The sequence below is a fragment of the Engraulis encrasicolus genome, chromosome 11 (genome assembly GCF_034702125.1).
Source record: "Engraulis encrasicolus isolate BLACKSEA-1 chromosome 11, IST_EnEncr_1.0, whole genome shotgun sequence".
In the NCBI taxonomy this organism is placed as follows: Eukaryota; Metazoa; Chordata; class Actinopteri; order Clupeiformes; family Engraulidae; genus Engraulis; species Engraulis encrasicolus.
In genome coordinates this window covers 38,913,863-38,927,827 of record NC_085867.1, presented here as the reverse complement: position 1 = coordinate 38,927,827, position 13,965 = coordinate 38,913,863, and the positions used below count along the sequence as shown (strand labels likewise).

General features: G+C 43.4%; 1 protein-coding gene across 1 annotated transcript; it reads right to left on the bottom strand.

The window, feature by feature from the left end:
* Nucleotides 1-872: 872 nt before the first annotated feature.
* st8sia3 (ST8 alpha-N-acetyl-neuraminide alpha-2,8-sialyltransferase 3) lies at nucleotides 873-13,111 on the bottom strand. The gene is made up of 5 exons (XM_063211345.1): nucleotides 12,705-13,111; nucleotides 10,531-10,653; nucleotides 9,629-9,911; nucleotides 8,578-8,852; nucleotides 873-1,367 (listed from the first exon to the last, which is right to left on the bottom strand). The coding sequence occupies exons 1-5, from the start codon at nucleotides 12,866-12,868 to the stop codon at nucleotides 1,085-1,087; spliced, it is 1,128 nt and encodes a 375-aa protein (XP_063067415.1). The 5' UTR covers nucleotides 12,869-13,111; the 3' UTR covers nucleotides 873-1,084.
* Nucleotides 13,112-13,965: the final 854 nt, after the last annotated feature.

The window sequence follows — 13,965 nt, the reverse complement described above, 5'->3', positions numbered from 1 at the left end:
TTTCCCTGTATATTGCCTATCCTTCGCAAACAACCAAAGCAAAAGGGTGGATATGCAGGCTTAACATTATATGAATCTGCTGATAGTGTCGTTTTTGTACCCCCCACTTCCTCCCCCGTTTCTTTTCTATTGTTGGCTCACAAGTGCACCAGTTTTTGCAGATAGCCACTGTTCCAGTGACGGAGAGGAAGAGGGGAAGAGAGCTTCTGCTCCCTCCATCTCAGCATGGCACAAGTGGATACAGTAGACTCGTGTGGGAGGGATAGAAGAGGGAGAAGGGGAAGAAGAAGATGGTGGAGGTTTGAGAAGAGGCCTGTCTGTTCATCTTCTTTTCTTTTCTCTTCTTTTCCTTTGTTTTCTTTATTCCATGTCTTTGTAGCACTCCTGAACCGCTTGAGATACCACCTCCACACACCACACAGCAAGTCAGACGGTCAAACGTATGCACCTCTGCATATTGTCTGTTCATCTGTCCATTCCCCTTCACCCTTTCGCAAAGTCAGTCGGTCAGACAGATACTCCCTCACTCTCTCACTGGCTTCTCTCCCCGCCCTCCTTCAAATGCAGTGAGACAGAGTTTCAGGCGGTCAGACATACGCTCCCCGACGCCCCCTCAGCTGCATTACTTTCCTCCCTCAAGCGCAGTGGGACGGCGTGGGTTTAAGCATCCTCTCCTCAGACATACGCTCATTCAATCCAGACTCTACCTCTACATATTGTTTGTTGTCGGTCTGTCCGTTTTCCCCTCCCCTTCCTCAGTCTATGTTTCAGCCGCTCCCTCCCTCCCTCACTCTCCACCTCCACTCGGGCCGCAGTGGGAGAGCGTGAGGTTGCAGTAGCCCCCTCTCTGTGTGTGCATATTGTTCCTCTATCCAAGTCTCCCCTCTTCCTTCCATTTCCTCAAAGTTCAGCCAGTCTCTCCCACTGTGCTGTCCGTCCACCTCCTCTCCTCTCATGCCCAGTGGGAGAGCATGAGTTACAGATTCCCCTTGGTGTGCATACTGTATTGTTCATCTCCCCTATTCCCTTTCCTCAAAGTCAGCCAGTCTCTCCCACCTTGCTGTCCGTCCACCTCCTCCTCCGCTCATGCGCAGTGGGAGAGCGTGAGCTTCAGCAGCCCCTCCGCGTGCATCTTGAAGAGCATCTTGAACTCGGTGGGCAGCTGGTGCGACTCCTGCCACTTGGTGTTGAACTTGGTGCCCTTCTTGTCGTAGTAGTGGTAGGGCAGCTCCTTGCCCGTGTTGGGGTCCCAGCCGAACGGCCAGAAGCCGTACAGGTGGATCTGGTCGCACAGCGACGACGCCAGCGTGTACATCAGGATGCCCGTGCTCAGGCGCTTGGGGGAGAGCTGCTTGTTCTTCCAGTAGCTGAGAGAGAGAGAGAGGGAGGCGAGAGAGAGGGATACAGAGAGAGAGAGAGAGAGAGAGAGAGAGAGAGAGAGGGGAGGGGGGGGAGTTGACACTTGTTAATTGTAAACCGTTGCCACCACTTAAAAATGTACTTTACAGCGATGACACCAGTGTGTACGTCAGGATGCCCATGCTCAGCCGCTTGGGCGATAGCTGCTTGTTCTTTCAGTACCTGAGAGAGAGGGAAGGAGGGACATAGAGAGAGAGAGAGAGAGAGACATGTGAATATGAAAACAATCCACACTGTGATAGGTGCGCTTTAGAAACCTCCACTTAAAACTGTGGTTACATGTAAATAAAGTGAGTAAAAAACAGTATATATACAGTATACGTGGAAACAGGGTCTGAGGGGAGGAATTGAGGAGAGGAGGGATATAGTGAGATCTGAGGTAAGGGAATAGAGAGAAAAGAGAACCACAATGGCTGTTTGAGTCCTGACTTGAACACTTACATACATAACGATTTCTTTGTTTTGTGAATAACATGCAGAGATGTAAAAGTACTGCATTAAAAAAATGGGGGAAAAAAAAAGTCAGTCAAAAGTTTGAATACCATTTGGTTTATTAGAGCTCTGTACAATAAGTCTCTTATGAAGTGCAAATACCATTATGGTTTGTTATTAAAACAGCTTTGTAACACAAGTTCAGTGTTTAAAGGCCAACTTCCGATAAAACTCAGTTTTACTCACTCCTTTCGAAGATCGGACGGTCACCCCAAGTTAAACTCACTTGCAAGGCTCTCATAGCGGTGCGTCAACTCTCCTGGCTGTGTTTCCCGGTGTTTCCCAATTTACATCAATAATGCAGAGAAACGAGCGAATCACGAAAGCCTTTCTGTGTTTCGTCACGTCGAAAGAAGGCGTTGCCCACAAAGGTTTATATCGACCCATTTATCTAAAAACATGTCGAGTAATTTTTTTCTGCTTGTTTTCAAAACAAGCAACGTCTGGTGGTCCGAAACATAGCTTAGCTTAGCTATCAGCTGGTTGCTACTCTCAGGTACACACACAGCACAAAGCCTCATACATAAAGCCTGCTCACTCCGGTTGCTCCGTGCCTACAGCTCGCCTAGGGGTCGCTGTCGAAAGAGCACAGCCCTGAATGGAGCCTGCACGCCTCCGTTGGCGCCCCTATAGTGCAGTACCATCCGGGGAAGTGGCGACTCTGTTTCCCATTACATTCTCTCCCAAGGCTGGAGGACTGAGCCAATCAGAGACGCGTTTCTTTGAGAGCAGGAGGAGTGAGCCAATCAGAGACGCATTTCCACGAGAAACACGGAACACTCTCTCGTTTCTCCACAAGCCACCTTGCCAGCTTGCAAAAACGTCTTGAAACAAAGCAACCAGAACGTTTTTTAAAACAGGACCAACGCGTAACACATTCAATAACAATTGGGAACACGGCAATATTAATTAAATTACGTTGAGAGGCGATCTTTAAGAAAACGTGGGGCAGTAGTTTTACTGCTTAAAACAGTGCTTCCAACCAGCTCGTTGTGCTTCAAGTATTATATATATAAAAAAAAGTCAGAAGTGCACATAAAAAAATAAACCCTCTCTGATGCCAGTGTCAATGCCAACTGAGCGTCACTGACCGCGCCAAAAGACATGCGCGAGAATGCAATCTGCTTTTATTTCCCTACCATTGCATCGCCCACTGACCGTGAACACGTTCCATCATATCTGGTGATGACAGAGCCATCTAGCGCTCGGGCATAGAAACGAGTAACGAGTAACGAAAGCAGCACATGAAAAATATATCGGAGTAAAAGTATTAATTTCATCAGAAAAATATAGTGCAGTAAAAGTACAAGTATGAAGAAAAAAATATTACTCAAAAAAGTACAGATACTGCAGTTTAGTACTTAAGTACAGTACTTTGTTACTTTTACTTCGTTACTATACATCTCTGATAACATGTATCTACTATATCTACAGTATGTGGAAGGCCTTTTGTGCATCTGACCTCACACTTAGCACTTATAAAAGACTCTTTTAGGACTGACTTACAGATATAAAGATTTTCTTCTTGTCTTCTATGAATAAGAAAGTATATGGGAACATTGGCTTTACTGGCTTTACTGCCAACCCAATTGCAAGCTTTTGTGCGTCCGACTCAACACTTGCATTCATAAAAGATTTTGCTTTTTTGTTTTGTTGAAAATAAAGAAAATAACACTCTGTGGTTGTTTATATTGAAGTAATGGTAACTGAGGCCTTCAAGGTCAGCCACTAGATTAGCATAGCAAGTCACTCCAGTCTTCAGGCTGATACAGAAGGCAAGGTTACCTTATTCGGGTGCATTTGGATGGGAACATAACTACTTATTGTGAAGGTTCATGTGTGATTGTGAACAATGAGCGTGAACGTGAAGTGTGTCCACCAGACAAGAGTCCTTTATTTTTAGTGTTTTAGGTCTATGTCTATGTCTGGGGCTGGGTGATGACTCCGCAGTCAGAAATCCAATACCAGCTTTTCAAGCTCCTTCACCACTTTCCAGAAAGAAAAAAAAACATAAAATTGCCTCCACACAATGAACACTTAAGGTGTCTGACTTAAGGCACACGCTGCTGAGCCTCTTAAATGGAGTAATTCCGTTGTAGCAGGTTACTTTAATGGGATTGAGAGAGATTACGGAGAGGCACAAGAAGTCACTTGTGGCAGACAGTGCAGACAGGAAGTTAAGCTCCCTCTTCATATGCCTGTATAGACGCCACCTTTCCCTAATACCTCTCTCTCTCTCTCTCTCTCTCTCTCTCTCTCTCTCTCTCTCTCTCTCTCTCTCTCTCTCTCTCTCTCTCTCTCTCTCTCTCTCCACAGTTATCAGTTATCTGCCGTGGATTACCTGGTCTCTATCCTTTTGTTCACTGGCATTACTATGTTTCACCCAAAGACCAAAGTGCTAACAGCTTTTGTGTGCGTGTGACTTTATCACTCATTCACAAATTGCACAAATGCCTTTGAAAGTCTTGTTCCGCCATTCAGAGACCATTTAGTTGCTGTAGAAGTTATCTTGCTGATCTTTAAGATGTATACTGCTTCTCAGCTTGTGGGTTAGCCATATTAGCCAGCTTTGGGAGTTTAAGATAGCGATTAGCTCTGTCAAGTCTTCTGTAAAAGATGAGCATTAGTGTAAAAGCTAGCACTACATTCTGTGTGGTCTGGAACATGGCCTTGCAGTTCAAACCTCTGAGCTATCAGATTTGTAATACATATTTGCAAAGTGCTGTGCTAGGCCCAGGACATGCTTTCTGTGCGAGTTATATTACGTAAATGTCTGCGTAAATGTATATGTAGCATGTGTTCATTTGCGCAACTGAGTGCAAAGCTGGCAGAAAATACGCATGGCGACACGTTTGTAATCGGTCCTGCAGCAAGCATATTCCAAGCCTTATGATTTGAGGATATACATCATTATAGAAAAATGATTGTAAATCTGCTTGAAAATCATGTAACGTTCATGAAGTGTTGTAGTCTATGGCTTTCATGCCTTTCCACATTATTTCCTGTGTGGGCATTGAGTGCCAAGATGCAACGTGTGCTCCTAAATCATGACCTAAAAAAGCATTGGCCTTTCAGCTCTGCATTGAGAAATGAAATTGTCCATTTCCATCCTAATTCAAAGATCACATAGGAACAGTGGATACTCATACTGTAAGTGGAATGTGGTTATGGAAAGTTCTGATCACATAGAATCAGTGGGTACTCATGAGTGGAAAGCTCCGCAAGAACTCTTTATAAGCCAAAAAAAGTCTTTCACTACTGTGAAAACAGAAGGTTTATGGAATGTGTCCAGCAGTATGTGGTTCATGGCAAAAGCATTCCATAATAAGAAGCAAGGGATGGACAAAGCAGTTCCCACATAAAGGGCAGTCAATGGAATGCAAGTCATTCATGGCTTCAAATTATGGTCATGGGATGCTGTCATTTATAACAAGGAACTCACTGTTTTAAAGTGGAAGAGACATTCAGAGGCACTGTGCTTGTGGACCAGTCTCTCTCAATTTATGAGCACAAAATGGACACTGAATCACTCACACATACGCTATACTTCCAGGTGAGAAGATACAACTGTAATAAAAATCCGACCTCTGCCACAACCTATATGAATGTGGAATACATCAAATGAACACTAACCCCACAAACCCACTAATCACTGACGTTATGTCAAAATAACACGTCCAGCTTTTCCCCACGTAGAACATTAAGTCGTAACTTGCAGGTTAAACACCACTAAATCTAATTTTAAGAACCTCAATACATAAATTTAGATGTGATATATGTCAAAATACCGAATTATTGCATAAACAACATTTTCAGAAAACTTTGTCAAAAATAACGGCGGCTTCTTTTAAACAAACATTTAGAATCCGACGTAGATAGAGGGAGTCGCTGCGTTCTACAGACATACTAAGCACCGCAGAGAATAGGCCAGATTATAATATTGTAACACCTTTCCAGACCTATAGGCTAAATTTCAACAAGTTAAATGGCCTTAAACAGTGGCAGTATCCACCAGATACCGTCTGAACCATTTTATTATTTAAAATAATAATATTTTTTTGTAGGTTTCCTCCATGTCAATGCGCTGCAGCAGCGCCATGAGGGTGTGCCAGACCGTTATTAGGCTATGTGGCACTTCATTAGGTTTCAAAATAACATTGTTAACCTAATAGAATGTCTGATTGATATAAACTCTATTTGTGCATATAGCATATTTAATTTTATATTTTCGATGTGTTTCCCTCATTGTGGAGATTCTCGGTTGGATCCAGAGTCCTGAGTTGGGTAGGCTAGATGTAGCCAAAAGAATCCCCCTCCCCATCACAGAGCTATCGCGCACTACCACCACCACCGACTGTTTTTATTGCCCCAGTTTGCACAGTAAGATTGTCATTATTAGGGTACGTCACATTACTTTTTTGGAGTTTATTAACGCTGCTGTGCTGGCCTATAGCCTAGAAACTTGACTGTGACTTTATGGTGCTTCGTTTTTGTCGAAAAAAAAAAAACCCGATATGCTTCCGAAACATAACCTGACGGTGGTTTTGAACTGCTGGAGAGAGTGAACCTCTTTCTCCATGCCTACATAGCATATCCACATTTCCATCTTTTTCAGTGTTCCAAATTGGGTCGTAGCAATGTTTTAACTAACCTATATGCAGTACCCTACACTCACGAGAGATGAGCAGGATTTGAAACAGGTTTGATTCTTGCGGCGATTGCTACCCTTTAAGTTGTAACGCTGTGACTCGGTAATACCTAGAGGTGCTCCGATCACCATTTTTTGGGTCCGATCACCGATACCGATCACCAAAAATCTTTATCTGCCGATTACCGATCATTGCCGATCACAAAAATGATTTCCTATTTTTTTAATAGCCTATTAATTATCCTTATTGAATACCATTTCTGCCCATAAACCAATCAATCTTAATTTGCACATGTCTATTATTAGGCTATTATTATTATTATTATTATTATTATTATTATTATTATTATTATCTTTCAGACTAGTGTTGGTAATACAGTCTACAGTATTAATCAATGTATAAGTTATTGCATAGAATAACTAAACTATTTAAGATTGAATTGAAACTGAAACATTACATCAAATAGTCTTCCACATACGAGAAAAAAAACAACCTGTCGCTTTAAATGAGCAGCCTCGTGAGGAGAGCCCCTCCCCTCTCTGTCACCGTCCACAGTTGCAGTGCTCCACTACCGTTCTGAATCTCTCAAGTTTTAACCACATCTGTCGCCGTTTGGTGTTTCAGCGACTATCAAACTAATCGACTGACTGCCAAGCAATTACAACTTTGAAAACAATAATTGACATGTTTGTGCTGACAACGTGAAGTTGTCGCGTGCTGACCAAGGCAACTACACAGGTTATAACGTAACATGGCTCACTGGCGAGTAGCCTACTCAATCGCAAATTACATTGTCACTCAGGTAAACGGCGCATGGATCGGAAAATCAGATCATTGTTGATGCAGATATGGTTATGAATGGTGGAAATGAAGGGGGGAATGGCGAAAAGTTATAGACAAGCAAAGATGCCTTCTTTTGGTGCAGTTGCAGCTGTGCAGAGCCAGCGCCTACATGCAGCGCCAGGTGTAAAGGCAAATGGTTGCGTGAGGAATTTAATATCTCTCGATCGGTTTTTTGATCGGCATGTTTTTCCGATCACCGATCAGGCTATTTTTGGCCATTATCGGCCGGTCATGATCGGCAGCCGAGCAATTGGAGCACCTCTAGGTAATAACTGCATCAAATAAGCAGGAGTAGGTAGTCTCTCAGTAACTGGAATAAGAAACAATTCTATTCAAACTGAGGGGAGACTGCAGGCAAACATGGCCTAGAGTTGGAGTATGATATCGCAACACCAAACTGAGTGAGAGAAACTATAGCTTTGACAGCCGACCTCAGGACGCCTCAGCCCCGGGCAACAAAACAGTGGAGCAAAACACTTATCTGAGAACAAGTGTCTTACTAGTTTGATACAATTTTTAGTGAAGTAACTCAGGAGTTTTACTCAGCTTGCACTAAGGAGCAGCAGCACTCAAAAACAAATAAACAAAAACAAATGTTTGCACTATGGTGGTAGGGAACCTTGATGATACCCATCTAGATCCAAAAATCCTTAAAAAACACATACTGAAAAAGTCATCTTACCGTCTGACATACTGCGTAATGTTCCCACACTTAAGAGTACACATTACTAAAAGAGAAAGCTGTCTTACCGGTTGACATACTGCATAATGTCCCCAGACTATAGAGCAGTGTATCTCAACTGGTGGGTCGCGACCCAAAAGTGGGTCGCAGAGGGGTCATGGGTGGGTCGCGGAGCCTTGGTGTAAAAAAAATAATAATTCTAAACAAAAAAAAAATCCAACTTTTCCTGCAACAATTTACAACTTTTATTTTGATAGGCTAGTGAACTCTGTGTCATCTGTTGTCATACATACAATCTGAATGTTTATGTGAGATAGATAGCGTGCAACCAGTCATCCGAGTCTTGGTTACATTTTGAGAATTGCATTGAATTGACTTGAACGCTAAAAAAATTGGGTCGCGACTGAATGAGAGTGGAAAATGGTGGGTCCCAAGACTGTTCCAGTTGAGAACCACTGGAGTACACATTACTAAGAAAGAAAGGCATCTTACCGATTGACATACTGCATAATGTTCCCCGGCCAGGCCAGCTGCACCTTCAGCTGCCCCCGGTGCTCCACGAAGAAGTCCACGAGCGTCCGTGTGACGGTGGCCGAGGTGTGGAAGAAGAACGCCGGTATCCAGAGGATGGCCCCGTCCAGCTTCTTCAGGCTCAGGAAGAAGTTGTTGCGGTCCTGGATGGTCAGCAGGTTGTTGTAGTACTTCTCCAGGATGCTGGGGTTGAAGGTGGTGAGGTTGGTGCGCCGACCCACGTCCCTGCGGAACACCTGTGCAGGCCAGGCGTAGCAACGGGATGACAAATATCACTATGATGTTTAGTGAATGAATGGATGCTAATGAATGCTAATGAATGGATAATGAATGTTAATGCAAATGCTAATGCTAATGCTAATTAATGGATGATGGATGCTAATTATGAAAATATGACTGGCAGATTATAAGGATGAATGATTAGACTGAATGAGTGGATAGGCTGTTTTTAAGATTAATATTTGTATTTTTCTTAGGGCTGGGACTCGATTAAATTTTTTAATCGAATTAATCTACAGGTTTTGGAATTAATTAATTGAATTAATCGCATTTTAATCGCATTTAAATATCTGACTTGAGAACAGTGAAAAAATTGTTTTTTCACATGGATTTTGAATAATTACAATAAACAAGCTTAATCTAAAAATATTATACATTTTTAAAAGAAGGTAGAACTCTTCTCAATTTCAGCAGGCTGTTCACCATCAGGCGTAATACTGCCCTCCACTGGTCTAATCCAGAACTATGTAGCTATATTATACTGCGATTAATTTTTAAAATCGTGTTAATTAATTAATCGCATTGTGTGATAAATTAATCTAAATTAATGCACTAATTTCCCAGCCCTAATTTTTCTCTGTTATTGTATCGTTGTTACTGTATCATTTCGATAGCCCTTCTAGGCAGGGGCCTTGGCTGCAAACGCTAAGATGCTTGTTGATGGGCTGTTACACAGCCTGCATGCTATCCATCTGTCCCTATCAAATAAACTACAACAAAAACTAAAACTAACCTCAGTGGGTGCAAAGTTGCAGCGAAAGACGAAGTCGAACTTGTCGATGTCCGGACCGCAGCGGCTGCCCGTCAGAATCCCGCTGTTGCCCACCACGGCACAGGTGTTGTAGCGCTTGTTGAGCACGGGCGAGAGCTCGGGCAGCAGCGAGCGGAAGTTCTCGCCGATGGAGAAAACGTACTTGTGGCTCGAGTAGTCGTAGTGCATCAGCTGGCCCACGCGCACGCTCGACCGTGTCAGCGTGAAGTTGTGCGGCACGTCGATGTACTTCGCTATCTCTTTGCTGGGGAAAAAAAACACAAGTAAAAATGACATTAAAATAAAGAAGGCATTCATATCGATGTATTTCTCTATCTCTTCGCTGGGAAATAAATAAATAAAAATAAGACACAAGAACACAATCATATAAATAATAAAAATCAACAAATAGTATATTGACTTGTAGCTTCTACCAATAATATAAGTTGTGTGGCATGTCGATGTATTTCGCTATCTCTTTGCTGAAGCAAATATGGGTAATAAGCACCACAATAATGTTTTTCTTATGACAAGAGGTTTACATATAGTATTTATACATTTCAAGAAACAGGGACTAGAGTAGCGGTGGTAAATATGCAGATGTTTGACTGTGAATTTCAATCCCAGTGTATGCATTATCAAATGAATGGTCTCATGGATTGTAGCCGACCAATAGCATACAGAGGCATTTGATAGACACAGGTTCAGCCCCAATCAGAAATCATTTCATATGTCGGGTTGGCCAATGGGACAGGGTTTACTGTAATGAGACATGTTTACTTCTTGGTGGTGTATACTCTGACACAGTGCACCTGTTAAATCAAAGTGTGGTTTGTACTAACGGTCCAAAATGTTAAATAGTTTAAGAAGAATGGTTATTTCACCTTTGATCTAAGTATGCTGTTCTGTTAAACTTCCACTTGGATGACTTTCCCTGCAGATCTTCATTCAGGGCATTGTTGAGGGATGTGAAGGCCGGATCCAGGAACTTCATAGCCAACTGTGACCTGTAGAGAGGGGAAAAAGACAATAAGGTAGTATTTGTGTTCTGTAGCCTCTTGTACACACAGCTAAACGTCACTTCACCGTTTCCTACATACCCATTACTACAACTATACAACATTTCTATGACATTATATTACGTTCTCTACTAAAACATTAAAACTTGACCACGTCGCTGGCTACAACAAGCTTGTTAGAGAGGTTGTGTCTTAGGGGATTAATGCTAAGCTTTGCTCTGGTATCATGGGGCTGGTGCTTTCTAGACGATATAGGCTCATCAATAGGAGCCAAAGCCTTAACCCCCCTGCTCCCGTTGCCCCCTGTGCAAGTCAATGCCCCTTTCACCCCATATGCTCACCTCCTGCCCGGCCTCGTCAATGGCCTCGCTAATTAACTGGTTGTTTTTAGCGCAGATACTTTTAGACTGTTTCCCATTTCAATTTGCTAAGGTGCTATTCTATTTTGGTGGTGCTGTGTTGTGAGGCCCAGTGTCTTTCAAACACAGGCACACGAGTGAGCCATATTCATGTACTGTGGCACACCAGTGAGACATATTCAAGATACTTGATACGATACAATTTAAGACACGAATGGATGTATGTATGTCACATATTTTCATTTTTCTTTGACATGTTTGGTTGGTTGTGTGAGCCTTGAGATTGTTTGCATTGAAAATGTTAACCTCGGGTAACGGAAAGATTCAAAATACACTGAGATAGTTAATTCGGCATACTGTATTAGATTTAAACACATACACACACATACTCAAACAAACACATACTAAAAGGGCAAATAAGTGGATGCACGCATTTCATTGCCTGCATTGCTGTCTAACCGTGTTAACTTGCTGTTACTAAATTGATAGGAAAGAAAAAACTTTTAAAATTTGAAAAGCATTTGGGCAGAGGCCTTAAGGTGGAAAAAATCAATTTAATCTGCAGCCTACACTCTGTGACCCCAACCTCACTTGCAATGACTGCAAAAAAGCAACAACAACAGAAAAAGGATGGCATATGGGATGGTGGAGAACAGGCCACTAACTCCCACCCCCCCACCCACAGCACAACGCATTCCAACCAGGCCCGCCTAGCCAGCCGTCCAGCACTGAGACACCACCAGGGGTGAATCCACTTCCTCCAAGTAGCCCTACGTTAGCAAAATGGCTACTGTCACGTAGTATAACCTTGGCTCCTTTACGTGTGGGGAATGATGAGTCGTGGCGAATAAACCTGTCAGAGGTGTAAAATCAGCACCAAGGACAGCAACCCGGCTCAGGGGACAGCTCCTGCTCAGGGGACGCAGCGCTACAAGCTTCAGGAGCTTTGATTCACAGACGGATGCCTCTCTCTATGGCGTCCACACAATGTGTCATATGGAGGCTATACATCCCACTCTGACACAGGAAGTAACCCCCCCTCCTTCTTACACGTCTGTAATCCCCCGAATCCATGCCAGAACATGAAAGACCATTTTGAATTTCGCTTCTCACTAACACAGGCCGTGCTGACGCCATAATTCAGAGCCAAGGGCCGACTGCTCAAACCTGCCATCACTAAGCAGCAGTATGCTCTCCCCCCCCTCTCTCTCTCTCTCCTGGTTTATGTTTGAATGTGAGGTTGAGATTTACTGAGAGTCAGCAAAGAGCAAACAAACGTAAGAGTAGAGTCATTCGGTGTGCAGACCCCGTAAATGCATTCCAGAGTCAAACCCACCGATGCAATCGCTGGATTACACCGAGACGTTCTTTTGCATCATCTTGAATGTCTGCCATCTGACCGGACACTGGCTACCACACAGAGAAGGGCCTTGGATTCATCCGTGAAGAGGCATACGGGATTGACATGAATAACACCAAGGGGAAACATTCGCAACAGTAGCCTAATATTTCCTCTACTTTCTCAGTGATACAATGTAACTACAATGCAACTATGTTGTTCTGTGACAAAAAATCAAGTGCACTTATTCAAAGCACCCGAGCATATAGCTAACGTCTTAAGGATGGTAACGCCCGTATAGCAAGCATACCATCCGCTGATTTATTTTTTCTTACACTTACCGGAATCCGGCATGGAACATGTACATCCGCGGCCCACCCGAATTTGCGTATTTGGGGGCCGTGAAGATGAAATCTTTTTTTATTGACACGTAGCTGATCAATGACAGTATGAGCAGCGCCACGCTGAACATGATCAGACCCAGCACACTGATAATGCGGACCATCTTGGCGTGTTGACATCCCCTGCCTGTGCGCCGCTGCTAAGGATGAAAATGTCGCGTAGTCAGAGCAGGCTAGCACGCACACTTTTGGGATGAGGCGTTCGACGGTCTCCGGTGCATGCACGACATCATCACCTCCACCACCATCTTAGAGATCGGACGTTAAATGTTCACCGGAAAGGCAGTCGCCGGCTGGGATGAGTCGTCCTCGGTCAGCCTCCGCATCCTCGCGGTCATATCGTAAGGGAGCGGCCATTCCCTTTCCCCCGGTTGCGAAAGATAAACGCTAAGGGACTAATGCCTACGCGAGATGCAAGCCTTTTCGAATCCAATTAATTGACTCCGGCAGATTTTTAAAGGAGACACAGCCTTTGCGAGAAATCAAAGAAACAAACAACGCGCTCTGCAAGGCGGAGTCATTCCGGGCTGGAAAGGGTTACATTTTTAGCTAGGCTGCGTGGATTATGGCGTCCTGTGTATACATCTGCAACATTAAAGTCGCCCCCTGCTCAGCAAGGCTGCGCACAAGTGGTATGCTGTATCAGCACCGCTAGGTCAAACAAATATTCAGTCAAATTAGGCAAAAAAGTGGTATATCTTTTTTATTATATACTCGTGAATGTTCAGAGCAACAGGCATGGTATGGCTGACAATCTCTTGCAGCTGTGTGTAGTCCAGTACTGAACTTCCTCTCAAGGGGGTCTGCACTCTGCATAGGTTATTTTCCCTTTTTTTAAAGTTCTGACTGCAAGTTATGTAATACCCCAATTGAAAATATGTTGTTGCGCAACACAGTTTTAACAGTTGTATCTATGGCTAAGACCAGGTGAAAGGTACTGTTTACACCTTGCTGTGTATTTTCATTTCAGCCCGTGTGATTTAGTAGCCCCCAAATCAAACAGTTTATAGCAGTCTTCATTGACTGCCAAAACAAATAGCTCCATTTGAATGGTGCCATGATAAGTTCTCACACCAATAACCAACCATCACAGGTGTTCAGTTCTACTACCTGACCTTGCCATCACTAAACATCCAGTCATTAACGTAACATTTCTTAGTTTGGTGAGGCCAGCCTACAACTTCTCACATTCAATGTTTTG

Coding starts and splice junctions, on each gene's coding strand:
- st8sia3 (XM_063211345.1), bottom strand. CDS start 12,868: ATGGTCCGCATTATCAGTGTGCTGGGTCTGATCATGTTCAGCGTGGCG. Junction 9,912..10,530: donor ACAGCATACTTAGATCAAAG/GTGAAATAACCA, acceptor TTTTTTCCCCAG/CAAAGAGATAGCGAAGTACA. Junction 1,368..8,577: donor ATTATGCAGTATGTCAATCG/GTAAGATGCCTT, acceptor TCTCTCTCTCAG/CTACTGGAAGAACAAGCAGC.